At 44.1% G+C, this 21,767-nt stretch overlaps 1 protein-coding gene across 1 annotated transcript in view; it reads right to left on the bottom strand.

Annotated features, from left to right (window-relative positions):
* Positions 1-21,767, bottom strand: part of LOC141096273 (sodium/glucose cotransporter 1-like) — a 176,008-nt gene that overhangs the window by 5,866 nt on the left and 148,375 nt on the right. The window contains exons 12-13 of the mRNA XM_073582818.1: positions 19,776-19,944; positions 11,253-11,468 (exon numbers count right to left, since the gene is read on the bottom strand). Coding sequence (XP_073438919.1) covers positions 11,253-11,468; positions 19,776-19,944 — 385 coding nt within the window. The remainder of the gene's footprint in view (positions 1-11,252; positions 11,469-19,775; positions 19,945-21,767) is intronic.

Below are 21,767 nucleotides of genomic sequence, written 5' to 3'. Positions count from 1 at the left end.
GCAGATGTTGAGGCTCTTTACACCTCCATCCGCCATGCACAGGGTCTTAAGGCTGTTGCATGGTATCTTAACAACAGTAATTTGGATTCTTCAATGTCGACGTTTATTTTGAGTCTTTTGGAATTCATCCTAACGCATAATTGTTTTACCTTTGATCATCAGGTGTACCTCCAATTGCAGGGCACGGCAATGGGGGCAGCTTGTGCTCCCTCTTACGCCAATTTGTTTTTGGGCTTCTGGGAGAGGGAGATCTTTCAGAGCTCCCCCATTGCCAGCATAGAAAAAGTACACGATTGGGTAAGGTGCATCGATGATGTAATGTTCGTGTTCCATTGATGAACTCCATGAATTATTGTCGATATTGAATAAAAATGATTTAAATATTCATTTGACCTATACGTTTGGGCAAAAAGTTAATTTTTTGGATATTGATGTCACGGTTCAGGATGATGGGTCTATTCTTACCGATATCTATCGCAAATCTACAGCGACAAATTCGATCCTTCATGCTGAATCATCTCATTTAAAATCTACCATTCGATCTATTCCGGTGAGTCAGTATCTTAGAGCTAAAAGAATCTGCTCTACAGAACAAGCCTTTCAAAACCAGGCTAAAGATCTTTATTCAAGATTCCGAGAAAGGGCTTATGGCCATAGGCAAATTAGATATGCTTACAAGAGAGCACAGAGCAATTCGCGTAATCAGCTTTTGTATAAAAAGAAAGAAGTTCGGGATGTGGATTCCAAAACAGTAAGGCTGATTACACCTTGAAATGAGCAGTGGTAGCAATTTTCCAGTGTCATCCAGAATCATTGGGGAATTTTACTGACTGACCCGATTTTGAATAAGACCTTATCTAGCAAACCTTGCATAACTGCTAAGAGGTCAAGGAACTTGTCGGACCTGTTGGTCCATAGTCATTTTTCATCTAAAAAAGAACAGAAAGGCTTTCTGGGTGATATCCAGGGCTTTTTTCCTTGTAGGAAATGCAAGGCTTGTGCTAATACTATGAGAGGGAAGGAATTCCAAAACACTGATCAGACTCGAACATATTCTATTAGAAAGTGCTTGACCTGCTCCTCTAAGGGAGTTATCTATTTGGCTAAGTGTCCGTGTAATAAAATATATATTGGAATGACCACAAGAGAGCTGCGGATAAGAATACGAGAACATATCCGGGATATTGAGAGGTCAAAAGAATCTGAGGAGGGAGAGCAATTAAAGACCCTACCCCAACATTTTAAAAAATGCCATAATTCTGATACAAATGGCCTTCGGATAATGGCCATTGACCAGGTATCGCTGGGAATGAGGGGTGGAAATTTGTTTAAAAGATTGTCGCAAATAGAAAGTAGGTGGATTTATAGACTTAATTCTATGGTCCCTGGGGGTTTGAACGAGAGTCACGGGTTTGGGTCCTTTTTATAAACGCATGGGTATTCTTAGCTTAGGTGTTTTTATTTTTTATTCATATGTTTATTTTTATTACAGTATTTTTGCGTATACATTCATGGTGCGTATAATCCTTGTGATGAACCCTCATTGTTCCGAGATGGAGAAGAATAAGCTTCCGTGCAGACATCATCCAATGGGAATTTCGTCTGAAAAAATGGACTGATTGGATTTTATATGTTTTGTTGTGTTTGTATGTATGAAATATGGTATTTGTAGTGTAGTATATTTATGTTTTAGTCACGTATTATAACCAATTATGCCATATAATGGGATGTATGTAGTACTTGGTAGATAATATTTCACTACATTATCAATGTAATATATTTAATTTTGTGTCACGATCCATATAATAATATGTATTATGTATTAACGTGCCTTCACTGCAGAAATCCACAGCCTGGCTATTCTTTAATCACCAATAGAAGTTTTGATTCAATAAGCTGTTCATGTATCAGGGCGGGCCTGTGGGGTGGGATTGTGGGTAGACTTTGGCTTTAGCTCGAAAAAAGTGTCACAAAAACTACATGTGTTATTCCAGCCTTAGAGTGCAGCTTATGATTTAGCACAGTTTCTCAACAAATTCTACAAGGATCTTACCAGCCAGAACATGCTGATATTTTGACATCACTATTGGTCAATACACATGCACAAAATTAAAGGGAGCCTGTCATTGGGCAGCGTAATTCAGACACTGGCTGCATTATTGCAGTATATTCATAGTAGTATTCACTTCAGGGTATACACAATTTTCCTTCACAACAAATTAGAAATAGGGTGGCGTTATGTATATGGCGCAATCCTTTAATTATTATATTTATTCTTTTACACATTATATTTTATTTTTATTCACATATGTAACAGTCCATTGTGTGTTCTCTAAAGAATGAGTAGCACCTTGTATGTTTGCAATCTAATTTTTATTATTTTGGGTTTTTTATTAAATAAAGGTCAGGTGCGCATGCCCAGAACTGGCCCTGTCAGGGATTCTTCTGAGCGCTCGATGGGAATAGTGAGCGGCTTTGGTTGCCTAGCAACACCGGGCCGCTTGCGTTCCATGAGCGCAAGGGAGAAAGCCCAGATTGATGACAGTCCTGAATCTGCGCATGCGCCGCTGTTTGACCCGAGTTCTGATTGCTTGTTTGCAACGCGCGTTGAGGCGGCAGGCCAGGGGAATCCTTGTGTACACGGCCAGATGTAAGTACAGTGCAAAGCTCTTATCACAGGATTTTGTTTGGGCTATCTTTTAAGCACTGGCAGTAATATATAATTATCTATATGCAGTGGGTTTATTCATATATAGTGTCCAGTTGGTATTGCATATTTTGCTAGCTCTGGACTTTGGTATAGGCTCACAGGATACACTTTTGGTGGATTATATTTAGCCTGATTCATATTATTAAGCACTTTAAGCACTATAAGCACTTTGTACTTTGGTTTGTTTATGCTGTGAGCCTAAGTTAGTGAAATTAAATGTCTGCATTTTACATGTCAACACTATAACGCAAAATAGCTTTGTTAGGACGCTTGCAGGCTGGTAGCATTTTTCTGCAGCCTTATAAAATTGTGAAACTTGTATTGTACCATTCATTTGTGGATTAACCCCGCGTTACATGCCTGCTTAGTGGGAAACTCTGTTTATTGATGTAATTTTAATTTATTTCAATAAAATTGTTTATATTTTCCTAAAATACTCTTTGTTTTTTCTGCTATTATTAGCTAGAAAAATGAGTGTGTTGTATTGTATCTAGATTTCAAGAGGTGATATTATTATATCTATAATTTATGGGAATATTTGTGATAATATAAATATAAATAGTGTGTATATATGTGTGTATATGTATATATATATAACCTTGTCAATGACCTGAAGAGAGCTGGGACTACAATATCAAACATTAGTGTTAGTAACACACTATACCATTATGGATTAAAATTCTGTAGGGCACGTAAGGTCCCCCTGCTCACGACAGCACATGTCCAGGCCCATCGTTTGAAAGTGACCATGTGGATGATCCAGAGAAGGCATGGCAGAAGGTCATGTGGTCAGGTGAGACCAAAATAGAACTTTTTGATATCAACATCACTGGCTGTGTTTGAGGGAAGAAGAAGGATGAGTACAACCCCAAGAACACTGTTCCAACCGTGAAGCATGGTGGGGGAAACATCATACTTTGTTAGTGCTTTTCTGCAAAGGGGACAGGACAACTACACCATATTGAAGGAAGAATAGATGGGGTCATGTATCGCAAGATTTTGGCCAACAACTTCCTTCCCCCTGTAAGAGCATTAAAGATGGGTCGTGTCTAGGTTTTCCAGCATGACAAGGATCCGAAACACACAGCCAGGGCAACTAAGGAGTGGCTCCATAAGAAGCATTTCAAGGTCCTGGCGTGGCCTAATGAGTCTCTAGACCTGAGTCCAATAGAAAATCTTTCGAGGGAGCCGAAACAGCGACAGCCCAGAAACCTGAAAGATCTAGAGATGATCTGTATGGAGGAGTGGGCCAAAATCTCTGCTGCAGTGTGTGTAAACTTGATCAAGAACTACAGGAAACATCTGACCTCTGTAATTGCAAACAAAGGTTTCTGCACCAAATACTAGCTTCTGTTTTTCTATTGTATCAAAAACATATTTCATGCAATAAAATGCAAATTAATTATGTAAAAATCTTACAATGTGATTTTCTGGATTTTTTTTAAGATTCTGTCGCATAGTTGAAGCATACCTACAATAAAAAATTACAGAACTCTACATTCTTTTTACAGTAGGTGGAAAAACTTGCAAAATCAGTAGTGTATTAAATACTTATTTTCATTTATATATATACATATTTATACTTTATGTATGTTTTTCTTTTCACAGTGAATAGATATTAGTGGGTATGCTCAGCTATTCCCCCATAAATAATTTACTTAAGAAATAGTAAACTTGCTTTAATCCACCTTTTTTCGAAACCCTAAATCTCCTTTAACGGCTTCACTCTCTGAGCCTGTTTTCATCTTCCTGACCAGGCCAAATTGTAAAATTCTAACCAGTTTCACTTTATGTGGGGTAACAATGATGGAAAGCTCCAATGTATCCCAGTGATTCTGAGAGATGGTTATTTCGTAACATATTGTACTTCATGTTAGTGGTAAATTTAGGCTGATATTTTTATATTTATTTGGGAAATATCAGAATTTTTGGGGAACATTTTGCAATTTTCAAACTTTTAATTTTTATGCCCTTAAACCAGTGAATTATGTCACACAAAATAGTTATTTATTAACATTTACCACATGACTCCTTTACATCAGTGTTAGGGACGGCGGAAAGCACTAAATATTAAATAACAGAAAGTGCGTTTGCCGCCGGGGTCCACCGTGCAGAGGTGTTAAACTGCTGCTATATAATGGCTGACGCACAATATGGCGGTATGGCACACGCGGGTTGAACGGCACCCGGCGTGCGCTGGCGAGCTCTGTTATTATCACAGAGGCGCCTAAGATATAAACATAAATGACGAGCCTGTTGACCTCACAGGTCTCAGCGGTGTGCATGCACGGTATATGGTCACCGGACTAGGCCCAAGACTCAGGGTCAAAGTCCATCTAGACCTACCGTGCATGCGGCGTCACTACCGCGGACGCCAAAAAGTGCTGCTGACTGCAGCGCGGCGACTGATCCAGCCACAATATGACAACGCCCAAGAGGGGACGCACTGTCGGACGCTAGTTCTGTGAGATGTGCACTGTGGCCTGAAGCGTGCCACTGACTGACACAGACTCTATGACTAAGTCCCTATCCACACACATAGTATCAGAGGGAGGGGATCTTAATGAGTCATTCGCAGGTACTTGCATCCATCATATTTCACACAGATAGCAACTAGAGTCTATACTAGCGCATGGCCGCTCGAACCTTTTATAGCCGGGACCTTCCGGAAGCTTCCAGATCCCTGAGATGGACCAATCAGATCTGGAGAAGGACCTGGGCATGTGACTCCCGATCTCCAATGGGAGATCGTCTCGTGAGCATGCCCAATAGAGTGACGGAGGGCCTCTGGAGCGATTTGCTGCTGAGCAGCCTGCATTGCTATTGCTGACCCAAAGGTGGCAGCAACAGCCAGACCCACAGAGCAGGTCTGGGCAGAGTGTCTGGAACGACGGGGCTGCTGAGCAATCTCCTCTGCGGTCGATAGAGAATGGGAGACCTCAGAATGTGAGGCTCTGGATTCCTGTTGTGCAGCTGCAGGAATCCGACGCCTAACACATCAGTATCATTCTTGAAATATAATTGTTTTTTTAGGAAGTTAGAAGGATTAAAAATTGATCAGAAATGTCTCAGTTTTCCAACAAAATTTACAAATCAATTTGTATTTTTAGGGACCACATTTGAAGTGACTTTGAGGGGCTTATATGACAGAAAATTCCCAAAAGTGACACCATTTTGAAATCTTCACTTTGAGGGAAACAGTTTTTACTTTTTGCATACAAAAATGTTGTTTTTCCCTCAAATTTTTCATATTCAATGAGTAACATAGGAAAATGGACCATACAATTTGATGAGCAACTTTTCCTGAGTATACAGATACCCTGTATGTGGTGCAAAACTGCTGTTTGGGCACATTGTATATAGCAAATTGGTATGGAGATAAATGTAAAATTAAATTAAAACTTAGCTTTTAATCTTAAATTAAAAACTGTATATTGCAAATTAAGGTGCCTAAAGTGATAGTGTCTGTGCAACCGTGCCCATAAAATAAGGTTGTATTTGAAACGCCTCCTATTGTCCAGATATGAGCGGATTACAATCCTCTTTAATGTCTAAATATGGCCAGGTAATAATATTACCAAACATTAGCCATAGAACACCTCAGTATATGCACCAAAGCACTTTTTAGAGGTTATCTTATGTGACTAAATCATTAATCCTAAACTCATTTCCACCATTTATGAACAATTATCATTAGAATGCGATTCATATAAATATAGGATATCTATTTCTCCAAAATCAGATATCTATTGCATTGGCATATTTACAGGTCAGAGAGAACAATACATCGCATCTATGGAGTCCAGTATAGTGTATTACCTATATCCCACAAAAATACTGCATATTAAATACTCTCATGATGCATTATTATTATGTCCTTATACTCATCTCATGTGTATTAGTCCTATACACTGATGCCTGTATATGCACTCTTGTAAGAAAGGCCTCCAGTCCAAAAGAACTTCATGTCTGTATTCATCTGGGCCGCCTTAGTCCAACACCGTTCTCCCAACGCGTTTCATCTAATTAGGACTCATCAGGGGAGTTTATGGAGTTCAAATAGACCTATGGCGCGCAAATATCACCTTCCTTTTATATAGTTGAGCACCACATTGTATCCTATCCATTTCCGGACGCCGGGTACCTCATTTCCGGTCCCGCCATATGTAATGGCCCATTTCCATCTATATGCCCCACTTCCTGGGCTCGGCTTACGGCCATTTACATCACATCCGGTCCCGGAGGTGAATGCCCCACTTCCTGGGCTCGGCTTACGGCCATTTACATCACATCCGGTCTCGGAGGTGCAACGTCATCATAGCGCCGTTCCCATGACCCATAGTGTCCATGGTAACCCGACGCTGCATATCCTCCATCTAATCGCGCTCTCTACCGCTATCTCCCAATTGTGTCAATAGACTTGTTGATCAATCATATTAGAAGCGGCTACATCCAGATTATATATAGGAATTTATTCAGACTTTTTCAATTTCAATTTGCTGAATACCCTATTAATGGACACTTTGCATGGATTCCATAACCATCTTTACATTCACATTTAAAATAGACATGGGAAAAGGACGTATCTGCAGTATCCCTCACCCAGAGAAAAGTAATATGAGAAAATCAGATACGGGGAGTCATGTATTCAATTGGTATATTGTTACATATATGGGAGTCAATTAGTAATCTGATCTAATGTTGCATGCTAAACAGGGGACACCACGGATCTTTCTGTTATTAGAAGTATAGAGAGGGTGCTCACTAGGACTATCCCTGATAAGCCCTCTCTACCTCTTCCCTACCTCACGCGGAGGTTGGCACCCTAATAACCTGCGCAAGTGGCGCCCCCACTCAACGGCGGCTCTACAAGAGGGAGTAATAGGGCGAGGTATATTAGGGAGAGCCGCCGTTGAGTGGGGGCGCCACTTGCGCAGGTTATTAGGGTGCCAACCTCCGCGTGAGGTAGGGAAGAGGTAGAGAGGGCTTATCAGGGATAGTCCTAGTGAGCACCCTCTCTATACTTCTAATAACAGAAAGATCCGTGGTGTCCCCTGTTTAGCATGCAACATTAGATCAGATTACTAATTGACTCCCATATATGTAACAATATACCAATTGAATACATGACTCCCCGTATCTGATTTTCTCATATTACTTTTCTCTGGGTGAGGGATACTGCAGATACGTCCTTTTCCCATGTCTATTTTAAATGTGAATGTAAAGATGGTTATGGAATCCATGCAAAGTGTCCATTAATAGGGTATTCAGCAAATTGAAATTGAAAAAGTCTGAATAAATTCCTATATATAATCTGGATGTAGCCGCTTCTAATATGATTGATCAACAAGTCTATTGACACAATTGGGAGATAGCGGTAGAGAGCGCGATTAGATGGAGGATATGCAGCGTCGGGTTACCATGGACACTATGGGTCATGGGAACGGCGCTATGATGACGTTGCACCTCCGAGACCGGATGTGATGTAAATGGCCGTAAGCCGAGCCCAGGAAGTGGGGCATTCACCTCCGGGACCGGATGTGATGTAAATGGCCGTAAGCCGAGCCCAGGAAGTGGGGCATATAGATGGAAATGGGCCATTACATATGGCGGGACCGGAAATGAGGTACCCGGCGTCCGGAAATGGATAGGATACAATGTGGTGCTCAACTATATAAAAGGAAGGTGATATTTGCGCGCCATAGGTCTATTTGAACTCCATAAACTCCCCTGATGAGTCCTAATTAGATGAAACGCGTTGGGAGAACGGTGTTGGACTAAGGCGGCCCAGATGAATACAGACATGAAGTTCTTTTGGACTGGAGGCCTTTCTTACAAGAGTGCATATACAGGCATCAGTGTATAGGACTAATACACATGAGATGAGTATAAGGACATAATAATAATGCATCATGAGAGTATTTAATATGCAGTATTTTTGTGGGATATAGGTAATACACTATACTGGACTCCATAGATGCGATGTATTGTTCTCTCTGACCTGTAAATATGCCAATGCAATAGATATCTGATTTTGGAGAAATAGATATCCTATATTTATATGAATCGCATTCTAATGATAATTGTTCATAAATGGTGGAAATGAGTTTAGGATTAATGATTTAGTCACATAAGATAACCTCTAAAAAGTGCTTTGGTGCATATACTGAGGTGTTCTATGGCTAATGTTTGGTAATATTATTACCTGGCCATATTTAGACATTAAAGAGGATTGTAATCCGCTCATATCTGGACAATAGGAGGCGTTTCAAATACAACCTTATTTTATGGGCACGGTTGCACAGACACTATCACTTTAGGCACCTTAATTTGCAATATACAGTTTTTAATTTAAGATTAAAAGCTAAGTTTTAATTTAATTTTACATTTATCTCCATACCAATTTGCTATATACAATATTGATCGGTATTGGTAAAGTAAACCCCCGCTTACACTGTTTGGGCACATGGCAGGGCTGAGAAGGGAAGTAGCACCAATTGACTTTTGGAGTGCAAAATTGTCTAGAATCGATAGTGGACGTCATATTACGTTTGCAAAGCCCCTGATGTGCCTAAACAGTGGGAAAACCCCACATATGACCATATTTTGGGGAACTTATCTAAAGGTGTGGTGAGCACCTTGAACCCACAGTGTGCTTCACAGAATTTTATACCATTGAGCCATGAAAATGAAAAAAAAAAAACACTTTTCCCATAAAAATTTTTGGGAAAACAAAGGTGACATCAAACCCACAAATATTAACCCCACTTGCCACCCCTACAGGGCAAGTGGGAAGACCCGGGCAAAGCTCCAGAATTGGCACATCTAATAGATGCGCCTTTTCTGGGCATCTGTGGGCTGCTATTTTTAGGCTGGGGGGTCAATATCCATGGCCGCTTACCAGCCTGAGAATACCAGCTCTCAACTGTCTGCTTTATCTTGGCAGGTTGTCAAAAATCAGGGGACCCCACACTGTTTTTTTAAATTATTTACCGTATTTTTCGGACTATAAGACTCACTTTTTTCCCCAAAAATTCGTCTTATAGTTGGAATATACTTAGAAATACTGTGGCGGCAGCAGGAGTCAGGCGATTCTGCGGCAGTCCCGGTCCGACGCTGCAGGTGATGATCACACTCCCTTCCCAGGCTGGTGCAGCAGGTTCGGCAGTGGTGCTCTGTGGTGCTGGGGGCTTCGCCAGCATCTTGTTAAAGTTCAGAGGTCAAGATCTCAATCTGAGCATGTGCTGCCCCCCGGCAGCCATTTTCCCGGAGGCCAGCGCATCGCAGCAATGGATATGCGGGGCATCCGGGCTTTCACAAAATGCCAGCGGAGCCCCCCGCACCACAGAACAAATAAAACACCGTAAGGCAGATATCAAGGTATCATTTTATTCAGCTTCCTATCACCTAGATTCCCATACAGATAACTTAGGAAGGCTGATCCTATGGATAGATTCCCTTTAATTAATATAGACAAGTCAGGAGAGCTGACAGATCCTATTCAATCAGGTTATAATAAACATTTTTTTTATTTGTCTGAATCATTATAAAATCAAACTATAACTACACATTTTTCCACACAACTACATGCAATACTTTTATGTCCAAAAATGACAAAAGTATTACCTTTTCCTGAGTGATACCTTTATTGGCTAACCAGAAAAATATATATTTGCAAGCTTTCAGAACACAGAGGCTCCTTCTTCAGGCAGGTTTATAAATTAATTAACCAATAAAGATCTCACTCCTAGAATACTTTTGTCTTTTTTGGCGATGAAAGTATTTACATTGGTTATTTTTTTAAATATGGCACCACAGTATCATTTTTTATTGCACTTCACGCTACTAGAAAACACACTCAATAGTTTGGTATTTTATGTGATTTCTTGAGTATAAAAGGGCTGCATCTGCTATAGTAACAAAAATGAGCGAATCGATACATAGCAGTCATGTCAGTAATCCATGACATGTCGCCTCCTCTACATAATGGCATCCTTTGCCCCTCTTCTGATTAGTGGGCCCAGCTTGATATCATGCGTGCGTCACGCTTCAACAATGAAGTAGCATCAGGCCTACAAATCAAAACAGATGACGGATGGTAGGAGAAGAGGTTCATGTGGATTTGGCCATCCTTTGTAACTTCTCTATTGTACACCATATTTTCTACACTTTACAAAGATATTCAGCAAATTTATATAGAGTAAAATACTTCATTTATTTGTTCGTTTGTTTCCATTTTATGATTTTGAATCCATTCAGACGGGAACCTTATTTAGTACTAGAGAGCAATGAATAAGGGAGGAATGGTAGCACTAACTTTCCAGGGGAAAGACGGGAATATCACAACACAGGAATTGGAAAGATTAATTAATTTTGCTATTTATGAGCAATGCAATCATTTGCTAAAAACAAATAATTTAGATATTTTTACATAGGCTTTAACTGTGAAGAGTTAAAAATTGTTTTTTACTTTATTGATGTCATTGAATGGTATACTATTAATGAATATGAATGACCAATATATTAAATACGTTTTACTCACATGTTTGTCAGCGATAGGCTTAGTCATGAAGGACACCGCTAATACGATGATGCTGGTTGATGCAAACAGGATCAATGCAAAATATAGATAGTGCACCTTGCAAATGATATCTGGGCAATTGCTGGGCTTTACACAACTTCCAGTGCCATAAGCAAATTCTGTGATCATCCGAGACAAACCAATAAATAGTCCAATTATTAATCCCCAGAAAGCTCCCTGAATAAAAATAGAAAATAAGTTATTCAGAAGTAATACTTGTGTTATTTGACATGTGTCACACACTGTAATCATGTAGAAAATGGGTTAGTACCGTATTTTTCTACACATGATCATGACCGCTGAACATGCGTCTTATTGCTGCTAGGTCCATACAGGTGAAACGGGATGTCTTGTGCCAGTTGTGTAGGTGGGAGTGAGTGACTGGTGCATGTGCCCAGGTGCCAAGGAAAATACAAAATACTGCCTTAGTCCAAGATACAGGTCTGGAGCAATAAACTAAATGTTCGCTCCAGATGAAACAAAGTCTAGCTATGGCTCTTCTCATGAAGGCAATACCTGTCTATATGCCCCATTAATCAAAGACCAGAGCAGAACTGGTACACTTCAGAAGCCAGTGAAATACACAAATGGCCTTTCCTCTGCATGACCTCAATATAAAGGAATGGGGAATGTAAGGCTGTGTTCACACATTGCGTTTTTGCAGCATTTTTTCACCCATAGAAAGCAATGGGTAAGTGCAAAACCGCAGCAAAAACACAGGTTTTGCTGCATTGTTTGGTGCAAAAACCCGAGGAAGTTGAATCCTGTTTTTTTTCTTTTTATGCACTCAACTTTTTCAGCATGCACAACAGACTAATGTACGATGACATAAATGCAGCAAATATTCAGCAGAAAATGCAGCAAAAACTGCTTTTTGTAAGCAGCTTCTTTACGGACTAGAGAGCAGGTTTTGGCTGTAGAAACAAAAATGCAATGTGTGAACATAGCCTAAGGCTAGCTGTGGTTTTTCCTGTTGCAAAAACTGGCAATCCTGGATTCATGATTGTCATGATGTGTTGTTTTCTTAAAAATTCAGCCTGTATTTTTTGTAGCGGTGAAAGTTTTTGACCCACCACTCCCCCCTGAAATCTAACTTTAGTTAAAGGGAATCTGATGCTGATGTGGTGGAAGAGACCCTAATTGCAGTGATGTGTCTGTTACTGAGCTGTATTTTGCTGTTTCAATACAATCAGTGTTTTATCAGCAGCAGATTATTACTACAGGACAACTGTGCTCCTATCACCTAGTCCAGCCATTCTCCCAGCACTTATTATCAGCTCTCTGTAATGTAATATACCATGTACTCAGAAAGCTCAACAACTGAGCTTGATCTGCAGCGGAGAAAACTGTGACTCTATTATAACTGCTGCACCCACTAAACTATGTGATAAAATCGCCAGAATCAGGGTCTATGTCCCTTCTTCGTGCTGCTGTCAGATTACATAACAAAACCTAAAGACAGATTTCCTTTAATCACTTGCTGTAATGTATAAGCCTCAGAACTTTTAATTCTACTCTGCTTCGTTTGAAAGCTATTATTATAGGATGATCAAGATAGTTATTTAATGTCTTTAACTTTTAAATGGCTCGATACTACCATAAGGATCCAAAAAAGGAGATTTTTGTGTACTCACCGTAAAATCTCTTTCTCTTAGCCTCTAATTGGGGGACACAGAACCATGGGTGTTATGCTGCTGTCCACTAGGAGGCGACACTATGCATAATCTGAAAAAGATTAACTATGGCTCCTCCTCTGCAGTATACACCCCTGGACGGCGTCAGTCATCTCCAGTTTTGTGCAAAAGCATTAGGAGGAACGGAACAATAACAACATAACCATGCCTCTAATAGGGCTACTATGTACGAGCTCAAAGAACAATATGAGAACTTAACCGTAACAACGGCCTGTAAGGGCAACAGGGTGGGAGCTGTGTCCCCCAATTAGAGGCTAAGAGAAAGAGATTTTACGGTGAGTACACAAAAATCTCCTTTACTCTGTCGCCTCATTGGGGGACACAGAACCATGGGACGTTCCAAAGCAGTCCCTGGGTGGGAAGCAATGGACGAATATTGTGCTAGCAGGTCCCTAAACTTGGGGCACTGCCGCCTGCAAAACCCGTCTTCCCAGGCTTGCATCCGCTGAGGACTGGGTATGAACACTGTAGTGTTTCGTAAACGTGTGCAGACTAGTCCAAGTGGCCGCCTTACACACTTGTTGTGCCGAAGCTTGGTGCCGAATGGCCCAGGAGGCCCCTACTGCCCGTGTAGAGTGTGCTGTGATACCGGCCGGAAGAGGGGAACTGTTAAGTCGGTAGGCCTCATGTATGGTGGACTTGATCCACCTGGCAAGGGTAGCCTTGGAAGCCGGCAGTCCCTTGTGACCGCCTTCCGTAAGAACGAAGAGAGAATCAGACTTCCGGAAGGGAGCAGTCCTGGACACGTAAATCCGCAATGCTCTGACGAGGTCAAGCGTATGCAGAGCCTTCTCCACTCTATGAACCGGAACCGGGCAAAGGGATGGCAGTGAAATTTCCTCATTGAGGTGGAAGTTGGACACAACCTTCGGAAGGAAGGATGGTACTGTACGGAGAACCACCTTGTCCTGGTGAAAGGCTAGGAAAGGCCGTCTGCAGGAAAGTGCTGACAATTCCGACACTCTGCGTAACGAGGTGATTGCCACTAGAAAAAACACTTTCTGTGACAGAATGCAGAGTGGAACTTCTTTAAGGGGGTTCGAAGGGTGGTGCCTGCAATGCTGTCAGGACTAGATTGAGGTCCCACGTGTCCAGCGGACGTTTGTAGGGAGGAACCAATCGGGAAACTCCCTGGAGGAAAGTCCTTACTTGTGGGTTGGTAGCAATGCGCCTTTGAAAAAGGACTGAAAGCGCTGACACCTGACTCTTAAGCGAGCCTAGGGATAGCTTGGCGTCTAGGCCCGATTGAAGAAAACCTAGGACCTTCAGGAGAGAATAAGGGAGTGGGACTTGTCCATGAGATTCACACCAGGAAAAGAAAGCTCTCCAGGTACGATAATAAATCTTGGCGGAGGCTGGCTTCCGTGCCCTGATCATGGTCGCAATGACTTCCGGTGAAAACACTGCCTGGGTTAGAATCCAGTTTTCAAGGGCCATGCCGTCAAACTGAGAGCCCCTGAATTCTGATGGTAGAATGGACCTTGAGACAGAAGGTCGTGACGGTCGGGTAGACGCCAGGGGGTATCTGCCGTAAGTTGAACGATGTCTGCGTACCATGTATGTCTGGGCCAATCTGGCGCGATGAGGATGGTTGGAACTCCCTCTTGTTTGATCTTCCTCACGACCCTGGGGATCAGGGGGAGGGGTGGAAAAATGTACAGGAGTAGGAACTGGGACCAGTCCTGGACCAGGGCATCCGCTCCGAGCGACCGCGGGTCGTGTGTCCTGGCCATGAAATTGGGGACCTTGGTATTGAGATGGGATGCCATTAGGTCCACATCCGGGGTTCCCCAGCGTTGACAGATCTGGTAAAAAATCTCGGGATGGAGAGACCACTCCCCCGAGTCCATTCCTTGCCTGCTGAGGAAGTCGGCTTCCCAGTTTTCTACACCCGGAATGTGAACTGCAGAGAGTACCGACCTCGTGTCTTCCGCCCAGTGGAGGATATGTGCCACTTCTCTCATCGCCTGGGCGCTGCGGGTCCCGCCTTGGTGATTCACGTATGCCACAGCCGTGGCATTGTCCGACTGTATCCGTATGTTTGAGGCTGCAAGCAGGTGATGAAAGGCTCTCAGTGCCAGGAAGATGGCCCGGATTTCCAGGACATTGATGGGCAAGGTCGCTTCCCTTGGTGACCACTTGCCTTGTGCCCTGTGATGTAGGTGCACCGCCCCCAACCTGTCAGGCTTGCATCTGTAGTCAGGATGTTCCATTGACCTGAGAGATAGTTTTCCCCGTGCAAGCGAGGTTGGCTTGAGCCACCAATGCAGGGACCTCCTGGTTGACGACATCAACCGGAAGTCCCTGTCGAGGGAGAAGGGATTCCTGTCCCAAGATCTGAGTATGGCTAGTTGAAGAGGCCTGAGGTGAAACTGGGCAAATGGCACTGCCTCTATTACTGCTGCCATCCTGCCGAGGACTCTCATGGCAAACCGGAGAGATCGGGGAGGACTGTGGAGGAGTGTACAAACTCCCAGACGGATGGCTAGTGTCTTGTCCTTGGGAAGGAGCACCAGGCCCCTGGAGGTGTCGAATAGCATTCCCAGGAAGGGTAGAATCTGACACGGGGTAGTCGACGATTTTTGTAGGTTGACTAACCATCCCAGACGACTCAGTGTGTCTATTGTGATTGAGACACTGACCTCGCAGTCCTTGAAGGTGGAAGACTTGATGAGGAGGTCGTCCAGGTACGGGACGACTAGAATGCCTCTTGAGTGCAGAACGTCCATGGTGGCTGCCATGACTTTGGTAAACGTTCTTGGAGCCGTGGCGAGTCCGAACGGAAGGGCGACAAACTGGTAGTGGTTTTGGTTTACCGCGAACCTGAGAAACCTTTGATGGGCGGGAGCAATTGGTATGTGCAGATATGCATCTTGTATGTCTATGGAAGCAAGGTATTCTCCCTGCTCCATGGACGCAATGATGGACCGGAGGGACTCCATGCGGAAATGACGGACCCGTACATATTTGTTGAGCTGTTTTATGTCTAGTATAGGCCAAACGCTGCCTCCTTTCTTGGGAACTACGAACAGATTGGAGTAGAACCCTCGGAATCTTTCGTTCGCGGGAACCGGCACCACGACTTCTGCTTGAAAGAGAGAGGAGACCGCTTGGTGGAAGGCACGAGCCTTGTCTGATGGTGTTGGAGGGGTAGAGAGGAAGAACCGATTCGGTGGAGTGGAAGTGAACTCTATCTTGTATCCGGAAGATACTATTTCCCTGACCCACCTGTCTTCTGTAATAGGCAGCCAGACTTGCTGAAAGAGCAAAAGTCGCCCGGATACTGGTGGGGTGTCTTCCGGAGTTCGTGAGTCATGATGAAGCGAAGTTCTATGGTTTTCCTCCCTTGGGTTTCGCTTGGCCTGCTTTCGACTGCCAAGTCCTGTCCGGTTTCTGCGCCGTCCGTGGGTTGTCCCTGCGTAGAGAGCAGTTCCGGTTTTGCGCTGGGCGCGAGACGGACCAGCCCGAGGAATTCCGAAAGGATCGGAATCGTGTCTGGTTTCTTCGTTTAAACGTGCGCTTCGGTTTTAGTTGAGGGAGAGAGGTACTCTTACCCCCAGTGGCATTGGCTATCATTGTGTCCAACTTTTCGCCGAAAAGCCTTCCAGTAAGGTACGGAAGATGCGTCAGGGACTTCTTTGAGGCCGCATCCGCTTTCCATTCTCGCAGCCAGAGGATACGCCGAATCGTAATGCGTTTGCCGCTATCCCTGCCAGACCTCTTGCTGAGTCTAGGGCTGCGTGAAGCATGTAGTCTGCTACCACTGCTATCTGGACCGCTTGGTCCGAGAGCCCGGCATTTGGAACTTGAAGACCCTCCTGTAGTTTGTTGGCCCAAGCCAGGATGGCTTTGGCCGCCCAAACTGAAGCAAACGCAGGGGCCAGGGAGGCCCCTGCTGCTTCGAAAATGGAACGAGCCATGTGTTCTACTTGCCGGTCTGCTGCGTCCCTGAGGGTTGAGCTGTCTGGCAGAGAGAGTAAGGTCTGCGCTGCTAGTCTAGATACCGGGGGGTCCACCTCGGGCGTATCTGTCCACTGTTTGGTGTCTTTCTGTGAGAAGGGGTACTTCGCTTCCAAATATTTGCGATTGGCAAATTTTTTCTCAGGCTGCGAAAACTGTTTAGTAAGTATCTTCTGAAACTCATGGTGATTAAGGAAGACCTTAGGTGGTTTCTGAACACTTTCGAAACAAATCTTATGTTCTGGGGCTTCCGAGACTGGCTCTGAAATTTCCAGCACCCGATGAATGGCAGAGACTATGTCCTCAACTAGCGCTGTATTTCTAGGGGGGAGGTACCACGGACCTCTCCGTTTCGTTGTCTGAATCGGAGTCACAGATGCCTTCCGAATCCTGTGTATCGCTAAGGTGATCCCTGGTGGGCGACCTGGGGCGGGGGTCTTCTGTGGTGGGGGATCTCTGTGGTGAACTGCATTGTCTGTCTCTGACAGGGGGCTGCCTAGGAGACCTGGAATGACAGTGTCTCTCCCTGGGATGGGATGACCTTGTGCTATAGGACGACTCAGGTGATCATGACCTGTGGGTCCGCTTACGTCTGTGAGAGTCGGAAGCAGCATGTCCCTGAGACAAGCTGTCCGTTTGCTGGGTAACGTTCATAGCCGGGACCCGACCCTGCAGAGCTTGCAGCAATGTGGCGGTTAAGTTATCTATGGACTGTGTCATAGACTGTGACATCTGAGTAGCCCATTCCGGCATGGTATCTGACACTGGAGCGTTGGTAGGTGCTCCCTGGGGTTCTGACCCAGAGTTCTGGATGCAATCCCGGCAGTGCGGATACGTGCTGCCACTGGGGAGCGTGGCTTTGCAGGCTGTGCAGAATGCACAGAAACATTCCTGCCTGGTTCTCTTTCTTCAGCCCGGCATAGTGCACAGAGGACTGGCTATCAGGGATCCTACAGGGGTGGCTACGCAGAGGGAACCCACAGAGAGCCTTATAGGAAGTATGGATTCACAGCTGAGTAAAGAGAACCCAGCTGTGATCTTACCCCACCAGTGTGCCTCTAGGTCCAGCGCTGACAGATCCCCGTTCTGTGCCCCCCGAAGACTGCTGTGGTTCTCCTCTGCTGAAGGCGTCCGTTATCAGGGTGTCTGCAGCCAAAAAAATCGCCACCGGGACGCTGAGGAGAGGAAGGAGGGGGCGGAGAGTTGAAAAGGGCGCGCTGGGTTATGTAGAAACGCGCCATTTCTACCTCGATCCGCCCCCTCTATGACACTCTAGAGTGTCATTTTAGTCATCCGGGGGTCGGGCCGGGGGGCGGGGAAAAGGCGGCGGCTTCAGCTAGGCCGAAGCCGCGGTCTCAAGTAGAGGCCTGATGCCCAGGAGGGCTCCAGAGCGGCGCGGTAGTCCGGGAGGGGGTCGGATTTGTACCAGACCCCCCCGGAATGGGCGACTAGCTAGCGGTGGGGGCAGCAGGGGGAGCGGTTCCTGTGTGGGGGGTCCCTGGAGCGCCCTGGAGCCACTGCTGCTGCAGAGACAGGGGCGCAGAAAGCCCTGTCTCTGCTGTGCCACGTCTGCCTGCACCTTCCCCCGGCCTTCACAGGATCCCACAGCTGGTCTGGGGTCTCTGGATGCTGCAGTGCCTATTCTCCGACCCTACCTGCGGCGTCTCCACCTAATGCCCCCTGCGGGGGATTAGGGAAGGGGCGTCTGTCACCGTCAGGGGGTCTTCATCCTCGCCTCAACCTCAACCCAGACCCCAAAGGGGTTGGGGAAGGAGGGGGGTCTCAACTTCGCACCAGTACCCGAGGGACTGGGGAAGGAGCCGTCTCCACTTCAACTGGGCATCCCTAAAAAGGGGGCCAAGGAAGGAGCCATGCCGGGAGTCTCCCTGGAGACCCACTTTTCTTCATCTGTATTTCCTGACGAAAAAAGGAAAAAAACGGAAGAAAAAGGTGTGCCTCCTTGCGACACTAAGCAAAAACTGGAGATGGCTGACGCCGTCCAGGGGTGTATACTGCAGAGGAGGAGCCATAGTTAATCTTTTTCAGATTATGCATAGTGTCGCCTCCTAGTGGACAGCAGCATAACACCCATGGTTCTGTGTCCCCCAATGAGGCGACAGAGTAATGTACGCAAGCTTACCTATTAAATTGGTGCTTAAAACACAATAGGCCAGATGTACTAATACTGTACAACAGAAAATGTTAAATCAACTAAGTCTGAAAATGCCCCAAATTTATCACTTTAGATACTTTTGTCTTATCTTGCACCTTCTATTATTTATCTTACTATGTGCCAATCATTGGCATATGTTGCAGCATTTTAACATATGCATCTCTCCTCTCTAAGGCCTAATTTTTTATTGAGTGCAGCCCATCAAGTGATAGAAAAACTTAATAAATGTTGCATAAGACATAAATGTCCTTAGAGCAAATTGTGCTATGAAATCTGGTGCATTAGGTTAGTAAATCGTACTCATTATGGAAGATTTATGAAGCTAAATATGCCAAAATTAAAAATTACCTGTCATAACGTGTACAATATTGATTATTATATGTGTTTTACACACTTTCTGCGCATTGAACAACAAGGTTGGAATGGCTTCACTGAAAAGGGCCATGGCTTACTGGAAATGGAGCAGAAATGCGCCCAAACTTTGTTGCAAATTTCTGGCACAATGTAAACCAGTTAATTGGTGGTGTAAACTTAGACCAGACAGTAGAAATGCAAGCAATAAATCAAACAGCGTGAGCCTCTAGGATAATTCAGGTGCATTTTAAGACAGTAACTGGACTAGGGTAGTCAGAAAACTGATGGATAACTTTTACTGACCGGTTCATTAACTCTTTTCACAAATATAGCCAGAAAGAAGACCGAGGCAATGGGTGGTCCTAAGTAACTTGTGATGGACTGCATATAGTCAAACAATTGCCCACTTTGAGCACTCTGTAGAATAGGAACCCAGGCGATGCTGACTCCAATCAGGAACACGATAAAGACCCTGCAATGAGGAGATCAAAGTCATTCACTAAATTTTTCATAAATACTTCTTTCACATTCATCTTTCACTATTAACAATACGCAGCAGATATTACAGATTATTCTAGTATTGTATTTTTAGATATTGCAATACACAGAACTCATTTTAAAGAGGCCTTACTCTTTAATAATTGTTTAATTTGGAAGCAAGAGGTAAAAATATTTAAGCCCTTCCAAGCCTTCTTGCCAATTATGTTCCCACCGTTAAATAATAATTATATTTAAAGCTAAAATTTGAATTATTGCAGACAGACTGGTTGCAAAGAACTTTCTATCTGACTAACTTATTTGTTATGCAATTCATCCTAAAAGGCCCCATGCACATTAGACTAAAACTGACCGAACTCGCAAATATCAGTGGGATCGCCCAACAGTCTAAGGCCTCTTTCACACTTCAGTTTTTTGCATCAGTCAAAATCCGCCAAAAGGACGGATGGCGGATCCGTTTTAGTACTGATGACAACGGATGCCACCCGTCCGTTTTTTTGACGGATCCGACAAATGAAGAATTTTAAAGGAATCGCAGGAGAGAGAGAGAGAGAGAATTTTTTTTTTTTGTCAGGCACCCAGAAAGAATTTCGGGTTAAATCAGTGTCGGGAGGATCCGCCAGAGAAAAAAATGTTGCAAGCTCCGTTTTGAAATCTTTGAGGATGGTGACAGACAGCAACTTTTGGCGGATCCGCAAAAAAAATGGATGCAACGGACGGCAATCCGTCACAATCCGCCAATAATGGAAGTCAATGGGGAAAAAAACGGATCCTCAAAAGAAAATTGCGGATCCGTTTTTTTCAAAACCTGGCGGATTGTGACTGACTGTAAAAAACTGAAGTGTGAAAGAGGCCTAATGTGTATGGGGCCTCTTGACTCCTTCCCCGACACATAATATAAGAAAAAAGGAGTATCCTCCACTTTGAATTTCAAGAATTATTTATTTTGTTCTTATAAGAGATAAGTTGTTGTCAGGAAAGCCTGGCATTAGCTCTGTCATATCGAACATAGGAACATTTAAGCCCCTTTCTCACATAGCGAGATCTCTAGCGAGATCGCTGAAGCATCACCGATTTTGTGACGCAACAGCGACCTCGCCAGCGGTCTCGCTACATGTGACACGCAGCGGTGACCGGCCTCCCCGCTAGATATCGCTGATCATGCTCGAATGACCTGGGCCATTTTTTCATCGTCGGCGTCCTGCTGGCCAGCGCGCATCGCTGTGTTTGACACCAACGAGCAACCTCGTTGGCGACGCTGAACTCAGGGACACAGGCGGGAATCGTCTGAAAGGCTGCTGTTTGACAAGGTACCAAAGACCGCCGAGGATCGCTGGATGGTTGCTGCGTCGCTGAAGAGATCGGCCTGTTTGGCAGCTTACTAGCGACCATTTAGCAACGCACCAGCAATCCTTACCAGGGCGTATTGTTGTCGTGATTGCTGGTGTGTCGCTAAGTGAAACGGGACCATTAGCCAACCATTCCTGTGCATCAGGGAATTGGGAGAGATAGCTGTGGCCAAACAATGTATAGGGGCTTTTAGTAACTAGACTGTCCAACTTTATGTATTGTTTCTGTGCTGACAATAAAGAATGATAAAAACAACTTAGACGCTAGCTGTTCAGGCATTTTATTCCCAATCTCAAGCTGCAATATCAGTCCAATTTTTCGAAAAGAAAATTTGGGTGGAGGACCACTTTAAATACAATTACCTTTTTTTATTAGTATACTTATCAAGTTCTACAGACTATTACTAAATTATAAGAAAGCTATATAAGTCTATGTGACATTGGTAGC

Source organism: Dendrobates tinctorius, unplaced genomic scaffold (genome assembly GCF_039654945.1).
Source record: "Dendrobates tinctorius isolate UK_male_01 unplaced genomic scaffold, ASM3965494v1 ptg000073l, whole genome shotgun sequence".
Taxonomy (NCBI): domain Eukaryota; kingdom Metazoa; phylum Chordata; class Amphibia; order Anura; family Dendrobatidae; genus Dendrobates; species Dendrobates tinctorius.
The sequence above is the reverse complement of the archived record's forward strand: the minus strand, read 5'-3'. Positions and strand labels throughout refer to the sequence as shown.